The 10,938-nt window shown below is 33.6% G+C and overlaps 2 protein-coding genes across 2 annotated transcripts in view; both read left to right on the forward strand.

Moving 5' to 3' along the window:
* LOC126493467 (fumarate hydratase, mitochondrial-like) overlaps nt 1–319 on the forward strand; it is a 5,888-nt gene extending 5,569 nt beyond the window's left edge. The window contains exon 3 of the mRNA XM_050130483.1: nt 3–319. Coding sequence (XP_049986440.1) covers nt 3–145 — 143 coding nt within the window. The 3' untranslated portion in view covers nt 146–319. The remainder of the gene's footprint in view (nt 1–2) is intronic.
* Nucleotides 320–4,892: 4,573 nt separating this feature from the next.
* Nucleotides 4,893–5,825, forward strand: LOC126493505 (olfactory receptor 8B8-like). The gene is given in 1 exon segment (XM_050130523.1): nt 4,893–5,825. A coding segment is annotated over 1 exon segment (933 nt).
* The last annotated feature ends 5,113 nt before the right edge of the window (nt 5,826–10,938 follow it).

Genomic DNA, 10,938 nt, shown 5'->3' on the forward strand with positions numbered 1-10,938 from the left:
AGGGTATGACAAGGCAGCGAAGATTGCCAAGACCGCACACAAGAAAGGATCCACCTTAAAGGAAACGGCCGTTGAGCTTGGCTACCTCACAGCGGAGCAGTTTGATGAGTGGGTGAAACCCAAGGACATGCTGGGCCCAAAGTGACTTAAATAAATTTATATTAAAATAAACTTGTATGAAATTTTAAAAAACAAGACTGTTTATAAATGAAAATGAGGATGTTAAAAAGGAAATGTGTGGACCTGAGGGTCTGTAGCAGCAAATTGACAATTTGCATGAAGTTCCAGGGCCACAGTAAACTAAATAAGTGTAAGATTATTAGATAAAATAAAAAAATAATGAACTAATAAAAAAAACTATGAATTTAATTAATTGATCACTTCCACAAGTAAGCTGCCACTGTGTCACAGAGCCAGTGTTAATTGCAATGGCCATGAGGACGTAAACACTACAGGAAGGGTGATGAAGTCAGAATAGCCATTGTAGAGTGTTCTGTATTATTTTTAGTTTTGTTAACCCTTAATCTCAGAGAAACTCATATTTATCTGAATTCAAATGCTATGATCTAGACAGAACACGAACACACACAGTGACTTCAAATCCTGTTTTGATTTAATAGGTACATATATAATTAAATGTGCTGTGGCACCGTTTCTTAACTCTGTAAGCACATTCAAGTATAGGGAGCTTCTTACTATATGAGTTGCTAAGATCTGAAAGAAGAATTTATTGATTATGATATGAGGAAGTCTATATTGATTTCTTCACACATTTACTTATTTAAACAGATTGAAAATGACTTCTATGTAAACATAGTGAAAATTTTATACAATTTTAGCATTTTATAGTATCCAACTGCCAAAGAAATTTTAATTATATCTTTTTTAATACCAATATAGACTCACAAAGACAAAGATATGCACATTTATTTTATAACGTGTTATAATTTAGTTATGCTCCACACTAGATAACTAAATTCCTAAAATATAAAGTAAAATAAAAGGTGTAAAGTCCGCAGATGGATAACTAAAGAATGCTGGAAGAGGAAGAAAGAGTATTCTTCAGAGGAGAGTACTCAAATTAGTTATCTACTATCAACTAGACTGCACTGAAAATATACTTATAAAGTAACATTATACATTCTGCTAGGATATGTTTAGGAATATATGTGCATAGACATACATATTTACATAATATTAGTGAAAAAAGAGACCATGAGATTGAAAAAGAATAAAGAAGGGCATATTGTAAAATTTTATATTTTTTTATATTCTTGTCTTATGGTCCTCCTCATAAGAACCTTGTCACTAAACAACAACCTGTTGTTCCAGGCCAGTAGCATATTTGGGTTCTCTTTCCATAATTGGAGTATTTCATTGCTAACTGAGCAAAACACTAGTTGAAAGATATAGTTTATAAGCAAGAAAAACAGCCCTGGAAACCATCTTCAGGCCTTACTTTTCTGAGTACTGGAATTGGGAGAATTTGTTACAGGCTTGATAGAAAATTCATGTTTTACTCAATATACTAAACATTGACAGTCATAACACAATTGCAGCTTAGAGTAATTGATAAATCTGATGCCAATTGACAAGAGAAAGTATTCTTAGATGGAGGAACCCTACCCAGAAGAGCTAGAAGGGCCACTTACTCTAAAAACTGTTGCCTTCATCTGTAATTACATTAGTGCAATAACAGCTATGATATTTCCCTATTATTATTAATTTTCAAGTAATGTGTACATGTAATTTCATGATTGCATCTCAATCTTATGGCCACATATATCCATGGATGGTCAGAAAGATGGTGTCTCATTTAACTGTATAATTGATAGATAGAAAATACACTAGAATATATTAATTATTAGATCTATTGTCCCATGAGGACTGTAGACACTTAAAAAACATATTTTGCTCCTTTAAATACTGCACACAATTAGTTCACTTTCACCTGAGAACAATTTCAACTAGACTAAAGGTATTTTGTAAAAGGAAACCTTTACTGCTATACAGAAGTTCAGAGTCACAGATGTCTACCATGTTATTACACAGGCCATGCCAATTCTTAACTTGCCCATACTGCTGACAGTATATTTTTGTCTCAAAGTTTATCACTGGGTACTACGCCTCCCCTCACCCGATCCTACTCCTCTATCCTTGGAACCCTGTGTTGCAATGAGCCAGGGAATTGTTGACTAGAAGTGTATATAAACTGGAAACTTTGAAGAAAAGCAGGAGAATAAAAGCATAACAATAAAGAAACATGCGGAAAAGGAAGTACATAGTTCAGAATTCATTTCACTCTCATATATTTTTTTAGGTCCTGTCTTTGTCATAGCATTCCCTCTGAAGCCTGAGGGGGCAATGAGGCTGGTACTCAATACCCCTCATTAGGTAGTGACTTGAACAACGGGCTTTGTGTATAACAAATAAATAAATGTAAAACATAGGATGACGTTTCCCCGGTTATATTTCTTCTACAATTTTATAGATATTGCAAGTATGTTTCAAAATGAGTCTTACTTGAGTAACTAATACCAGTGCAGCATTCATCTCTGGTATTTATTTATACATAATTCCAACATGAAGCTGCTTTGTACACATTTAATACATTCCGTCCTTAGCCGGTAATCTCTGGTGTGTTGATATACTCATTTTTGTTTGCATTTTAAAAGTATTTCAATGTGGGATAGTATCAAATAGTAATGAATTAACATGCACAGAGCCAGTTGTGGTGGTACTGTCAAGTAGGTTTTCCTGAAAAAGATGGAGGTAGGAAATATGACAAGTTTGAAGCCAGCCTGAGTTACACAGAGCCTTTTCATAGGTCTAAGAGCACATATACTCAAAGATGATATTTAACTATTTTTGTATAGGCAGAATATTAGTTGATCCTTTTCCCTTTATTTTTCTAAATAACTGCAACATTGCAGTGAAAGATGGTTTACACTGACAATTCCTATTTTACAAAACAAACCCCAAAGCACAGCGATATTCAAATACCACTCAAAACTACCACAGTAAGGAAGTGTAGGGGAGATGAATAATATACACATTTTAAGTTTTTAGCCCTCATTCTGCTCTACAACAGGTGTAGAAATTGTTGAGTCAATCACTAACATGTTATGTTTAAGGATAGTAAGAGAGACATTCAAGCAGAAATTTATAGAAAGTATAAAAACAGTGATTTTGAAGGCTGAGGAAATTAGTTTGGTGATAGAGTACTTGCCTAGTGCATATGAAGTGCTTAGATCAACTTCTAGAGGACCATTTTTTTTAATTGATTTGAGGGAAATGTTCTAAGAGACAATGCCTAAATTATGTTACTATATTCATCGATATATGTTGCATCAAAATAGTTATTGGCTTGTTGGTAGCATTATCAGTAGACTATGAACAATGAAAGAAAAACAAAAACAATAGCTGTCCCTGAAGAGATGGAAGTGATTAGAAGATGAGAGTTCAAAATTGGCTCAAGTACAAAAAATGTACAATCTCCATAGAGAACTGTGTGCATGACTCAAATCTCCACGATCTGAATTTCCCACCTCAGTGTAATATGAAAGTGCTACTGGCTCATGCTCTATATCTGCTGTCTGTTTCTGGGAAGTTATTGAGTAAGCTTCTGCTTTGCATATAGTCAAGTGCATTATGTCACTAAACTCATCTGAAGTGTCTGTTTTCTCAGTGGCTCTTATGATAATAGATAAAATTCTCACTTTCCTCTGATACTTTAGTGAACTAAAGATTACCACTGAAAACTATGAAAACAAGTTTTGAGAATTACAACATTTGCTGTGACACAACTCGTAGGACAAAAGAGAATCAATGCCACAGAGCTTGAAATTTTACATCAAGAATCTAAGCAGTAAATAACAATGGCAAGGTCTAGATAAGCTTTAAAACAGCCATATTACCTTCTTGATCTTTAAATCAACTTGATATATATATATAATGTATATATATATACCCATTATATATGTGTGTATGTGTGTGTAATTTCTTGTTTTCAAATTATTGTGAAATAACTTTTCAATGAAGTTAAATTGTACATGCTTTCTTTGTTATTGGGAACCTTTTATGCATGCATATGTAATGAGAACACTAGTTTATGTTGTATCTTGTTAGGAAATTTGGATATACAATGTGACATAGCTAATTTTCATTAACACCATCAAAGTCTTGAAATTATCATTTTAGATAATTGAATTTTTATTACATTTTGACCCATATCATCTCTTTTTCACTACCTGCATTTTAGCAGCCAGGTTTATACTCTCTTTTGTGTGATTTTAACTGATTTTGCACAAAGAGTCCAAAATATGTGTTTTTTTTTTACATAGTGACTTCACACTGATACAGTCCAAGGATTAGAGTTGTTCCATTTTCTTATAATTTTCTAAAGTCCTACAGCTCAATGGAAATTTCTAGATAGATGTCTCAGGGAAGCAAACAGAGTCCTTTTCACAGTTGGTAGATACCTGTGTTGTGATGCTTAAATTAGCATGTTCACTTTGTGTGTGCAGTTATTATATAAAATCACACAGGACTGGAGCAGAATTCTTCATTATTCCTACATTCTGGTTCTTTTGGTTTATATTTGAAACAGGGTTCATGATTCAAACGCACCAGAGTTCATTCAGGATGGATTGTAAAAACATGTTACTAGAGTTTCTGTTTGTATTGGAAAGGAGATGAAACAAAAATATTGAGTTGAAATAAGGGCAGTGCTGTTATGGGCATCGTACTTTTCTTTTTCTCCTTTATTTCCAATGCAGTCACCATAGAAAATGACAGCCCTGCTTGCAGTTTTTTTAAACAATCGTGGTAAGTATTGCATGATTCTCTAATATCACCGTTTATTTTTGTTTCACAGGATGTCCTATAAGGAAATGGCTGTGGCAAATGTCTCTGTGGTAACTGAATTTATTCTCTTGGGGCTAACAGGACAGTCCAATCTCCAAATACCACTGTTCCTACTCTTTCTAGGAATGTACATGATAACGACATTAGGGAACTTGGCTCTAATAATTCTCATTGTGCTGAATTCTCACCTCCACACCCCTATGTATTTTTTCCTTTTTAACTTATCCTTTGTAGATTTTTGTTACTCTTCTGTAATTACACCAAAAATGTTAATGAGCTTCATACTAAAGGAAAATTTTATCTCCTATGTAGGATGTATGACCCAGTTCTACCTATTTTGTTTCTGTGTCATTTCTGAGTGTTATGTCATAACATCAATGGCCTATGATCGTTATGTGGCCATCTGTAATCCACTGTTGTATAAGATTGCCATGTCTCCCAAGGCGTGTTCCTAACTTATGATTGTTTCATAATTCATGGAGTTTTCTGGTGCCATGATCCACACTGGTTGTGTCCTCAGGCTGACCTTCTGTGATGGGAACACCATCAACCACTATTTCTGTGATGTCCTCCCTTTGCTGCAGCTCTCCTGCACTAGCACCTATGTTAACAAGATAGAGATATTTATTGTAGCAGGAAAAGACATCATTGTACCCACTGTCATCATCTTTATCTCTTATGGCTTGATCCTTTCCAGCATATTCCAAATGAGGTCCAATGAGGGCAGGTCAAAAGCCTTCAGCACTTGCAGTTCCCATATAATTGCTGTCTCTCTGTTCTTTGGATCTGGGGCATTTATGTATCTCAAGCCCAACTCAGGTAGACCAACAAATAATGGAAAAATATCTTCAATTATTTATACTACTGTAATTCCCATGATGAATCCACTAATCTATAGCTTGAGGAACAAAGATGTTAAAGCTGCATTAAGAAACACTCTGAGCAAAAAAGGGTTTTAATCAGAATTTCTATTTCTTTATATGTATAACAGAGAGCTTCTGTGTTTTATTGTTACAATCTTTCAAATCATATTCTTACCATGAAAAATGGAAATTGGAGGACTCATATTTTCAGTTTGTATTTTATAGAAGCTTTTTTTTGTTTCCTTACTTTTGTAGAATATCTTCTTTAGCTGTTTTTCTTCTTTTAATAATATGGCAGAGTTTATTTTACTTTTTAATTTTCACTATAGACCTTTTGTTTGGATATAGTGAATGATTCTTGTTATTTTTTAAAAGAACACCAGATTCATTTTAATATACAGGTATTATTTGGCACTCAATATAAAATATGAGCATAATATCATGTGTTCTATCCTATATTTTAACATCCCAATGTTTAATAGATGAGTCATCTATGTATTTTTGTTAAATGAAATGCAATCATGATGTATCATTAAATAATTTCAATTAAACAGTCATTTGTCAGATACCTAATACTTTTCATTTAAAGGTAATATGTTTTAAATATCATTGATGCATGTTTATTATTTTATAATGATTTTTAAGGTTAGTTATATTAATAATTTATATGGCACACAATTCTATAAATAAAGGTTTCAGAACAATATATCATATTCTTATTTTCAAGTCTCTCATCCATTCTATCATCCAATCTGAATACCTTATTTTACTATTTTTATTTCACAAAAGTGACGTATTGAAACATTTTGAAACATATTGAAAAAATGGCCTGTTCAAGAAATCCAGGAGAGGGATTTTATTGCATCAGTGTTTTTTTTTTTTTTTCAAGAGGACAGTTTGTGGCTCTTTCCTTTAGCAAACAGTATGACTTCTGTTGCAGTGTAGCTGGCATATGACAGGTTAAGGAATTGATTTAATTTGCCAAATGCATCTCAATTATTTTCCAAGACTTATTGTTGAAAAATATGATTTTAGAAGAATGTCAATCAAATAGGGCAAAGACAAAGAGATACATACACATCAAATAAGGAACTCAGAATGGAAAATGTTAATGAAATTTCAACAGAAATTTGTTCTCATTTCTGTAGTTCTGCAGAGTTTCACAACTGTGGTTACCCTCCACTGTGCATAAAGCTTTGCTAGAACTCATTGTCACGAAGAACACAAATCAATAGCATTTTCAGAAATTTCAGAGAATGAGGGTCCTTCAGCATGGAATGAATAAGACAGAACAACTTAAGGACTTTTGGCAGTGAGGTCTAATTATTACTGCATAAGGAGAAGAAAAAATGAAAAAAAATAGAAATTTGTACCTTTTCTTTTGTAGCAGACTCTGGCTTGACTATCGTGGTGGTGTTGAATATCCCACAATGCTTCAGAATGTGTGCCTGACTTACATCAAGTCTGTAAAGGTATTTGGTCTGTGTAGGGAGCATAATTTTGATGGTTAACTAGCCCTTCATACCAAACTGTTTCCTAAATATTTATGCTTATAAACTCAAAACCAGTTTGCAACTTTAATCTGAGAAGCCTCTTCTTACAATGGACAATGATAAAGAAGAGACTCATGAATGTACAAGATGCAGAAAATAGGTAATGATTATTGGTCTGACACCAAATAATTAGTTTATATCACCCATCTAAGGGTCAGTGAGCACCAAGGCAGAGATGGCAAGAACTATGTAAGTTTCAGTAAATAGGGTGAAAGGCCTACAGACAGATACAACCATTGCATCATCCTCAATAAACCCACACAAGTTCAGATAATCAGTCAAAACCAAGGAAGAGGTCACAAAGCACTATTTTACTCTCATTTTCTGGCTACTAATTGATTCTGGGACAATATTTACTGCTTTTAATTGTATTCATACTGTTGATCCTACCAGGTTTTAATGGTTAACGCCAAACTGATAGATACGGAGTTGTCCTTGATAGATTTTTATGGGTCTTCAAAGTACGAAAATTTAGACTTGTAGAAATAGATAAGGGTATCCTAGGGTGATAAGAATGTTGGGAGTGAGGGGTGTCAATACATAACATATATGTGCTAATTTAGAAAATAAATGAAGTAGTATTAATTAGATATGATGTTGGTTAATGCTACTTGTTATGAAAAAAAAGTTTCCCAGAAGGTAATAAGACCTAAATATAACTAAGTTGACAATGCTTTTCTTGCTGCCATGTGCAATTTCCATCTGCAATATGAAGCAATAAAATCCTCTTATATTTGAGAGCAAGAAGTATTTGGCAAATATGCCAAACTGTGGTTTTATGTTTCTAAGAAGAGAATAGTAGATTTTGCTTTCCTCAGAAAAGGCAAGCCAAACAAGACTGAGCTGAAGATTCCTTATCTGGTACACACATCATGATTAAAACATTTCCTAATGTAATTTTAATGCCATACAAACTTGTTATCTACTGTCTATTAAATTCTTGTGTATTGAAAAATTGAACCTATGTGATTTTCTTTCTTTTGTTTGCTTTTAGATGCAGAGTACATTTAACACTAGATTTATGGTTAAAAGTGATCACTTGACTGCTACGAAGGCATTATCATCAACATGCTTGGTTTTACTAACAAGTTTAAAATAATGGTTTTAATTTTATAAAAGACCTAAACTAGGGAGGAGATATTTTTGCTTTTCATAATGCATAATAGCTGTTGGATAACAGTTATTTATGGAATAAAAATCGACTTCAGTAACAAAATATTGTTTGTTTTATGGTAGCCTTTGTAGATTGTGGAGGTGTGTTCAGTCATGACAAATATCAGTATTACTCGGTATTAGTTTCAATATTACACAAATTAATTTTAAATAGGTCACTAATTTATCATTTGATGTCCGCACAATTGCATGTTTCATAGTCAGGACCTATTAACTTCTTTAATGATACCATTATTTTAAGCTTGTTAGTAAACAATTTTAGAAGTGTAAATGTAGTTTAAAAGCCTTGTGGGAAAAACATTTGAGGAAAAAAAAAGCTTATCTGATTCACTAGTTAATATCATTTCATGGATTAGATTTTTCAAAGGAAGTATAGGTTTATACTTGCACTTCATAGCCTTACTATTAAAAATAATGATTATATGATTACTGTTGGTTGAGTGTGTACAGCAGTATAGAAAATAGTAGAGAAAATATAATTGTATTCAAGTTGTCCCAAATGAGATTTAGACCTAGAAACTATGGAATTCATCTTTGCCAGTGTATTAAGAAAGAGGTTATTCTAATTTATTGGAAGACCTTTGAATTTTTTGTTCTATAATTAAGAAAGCTCTTTTAATATAAGGACAGCAAAGGGAATTCCATGATGAAGTTGTGGATATCAATAATTGACTTCTGTGAGAAAGTTGCTATTTCTGCTTGTGACTAGTGCTGCAAAGGTTCTATGTGCATCTTGCTGAAAAATTGAAGAAGTAAATAGATACAATCATTAGTTTTGCATTTTATATTTCCTCAACTCCGGCCCATTTCTTGAGCCCATTAAAGAATTCTTTACCAGAATTCTTATGCAACAATACAAGCACAACCTTAAACACATAAAACATCAATCTATGATTTTATGTGACTTTATAACATTATTTCTGTGGTCTGTCATTCAGCTTTGATTGTTGTGCAAGCACATTCAGGTAGGTGTATCTTCTTTTCAATATTGGAGTCTCTGGCCTTTGTATTTTTTTTGTATATCACATAAAAATATTCATTTATTTTATTCACTTGTGTATTTAAACATATACCACCAAACAATATAGGCAAACTTTAAGATATATTTCTACTTACTAACAGTTAAAATGTTAGCAACTCCTCGAATAATCAAATATGTCAATAACATATGGAGGCACTCTGAGAGATAATATGCCAATTTTCACTATGAAATATAGTAGAGCTGCCTCACAATGTAACAAATTCTAAGATATTTTATCTAAAATTGCATTGAAACTACAGTGATGTTAAAATAATATACAATGGAATTACATGAAATTTTATTATTCATCAAGACTCATTTGTTTATCTCCAATACTGTGGCATTTCTGCTGATTATGTGCTATGAAATATTCATCTATATTGCTTTTCTTAGAAAATATACAACTTTGATAACTGTTGTTCAGTCATACCAGAGGTCTACATTAATTATAAACATAATGGCCTATTATCTCAGGCTTCTTATAAACTCTTATAACTTATATTAGCCCATAATTCTTGTCTTTGTCAGCCACATGGCTTGGTATCCAAAAGTGAGAACCTGGTTGATCAGTTATGTCATAAATCAGTATAGAGACCCACAGCCATGTGCAGAAAATTTTTGTTAAATGGAATTTAAATATCATGACTATTTGGTTAGAAAGAACAAACCTCAAGACAGGAGAGCATTCAGACACACCAGACTTTATATTACATCAGTGATCATCCTATAATGTTATCCAAGGGCAAGTGGCCTATATTTTGACAAGAGAAATTTATTTATTGACTCCTAAAAACATTCAACAATATTTGTATATTACTCTATGTAAAAATATCAGGCACTCTGATTCCTGTTGAATTCTTTCAATATTTCTTTCCACATCTGTGTCCCCATAGTTGCTGACCAGCACCTTCCAGTTCTCCTTTCTTAGATGGATTATTCATAAAATCAAACTCTTTATTCAACCCAACTCAGTACAAATTGTTATAGGCAAAGTCTCTTGAAATACTAATATTCAAGCTGCTGTTTATTTCCAGTGCCCCAGTTATTATATCATCCTCTTTTATTCAGAAACACGGTATCATGTTTCAACATTGCAATAGAAACCCTAAGTGAGGGGTGCAACCACCCACTGAGACAGAGGGACTGATCTATTGGGAGCTCACCAAGGCCAGCTGGACTGGAACTGAAAAAGCATGGGATAAAACCGGACTCTCTGAACAATGAGGACTGATGAGGAGCCAAAGACAATGGCACTGGGGTTTGATCCTACTTCATGTTCTGGCTTTGTGGGAGCCTAGCCAGTTAGGATGCTCACCTTCCTAGACCTAGATGGAGGGGGAGAACCTTGGACTTTCCACAGTGCAGGGAACCCTGACTGCTCTTCGGACTGGAGAGGGATGGGGAAAGGAGTGGGGGAGGAGGAGGGGTGTGGGAGGAAGGGGAAAGAAAGGGGAGGCGGGGA

This window comes from Alexandromys fortis, unplaced genomic scaffold (genome assembly GCF_014885135.2).
Source record: "Alexandromys fortis isolate MF-2015 unplaced genomic scaffold, M_Fortis_MF-2015_v1.1 scaffold_335, whole genome shotgun sequence".
NCBI lineage: Eukaryota > Metazoa > Chordata > Mammalia > Rodentia > Cricetidae > Alexandromys > Alexandromys fortis.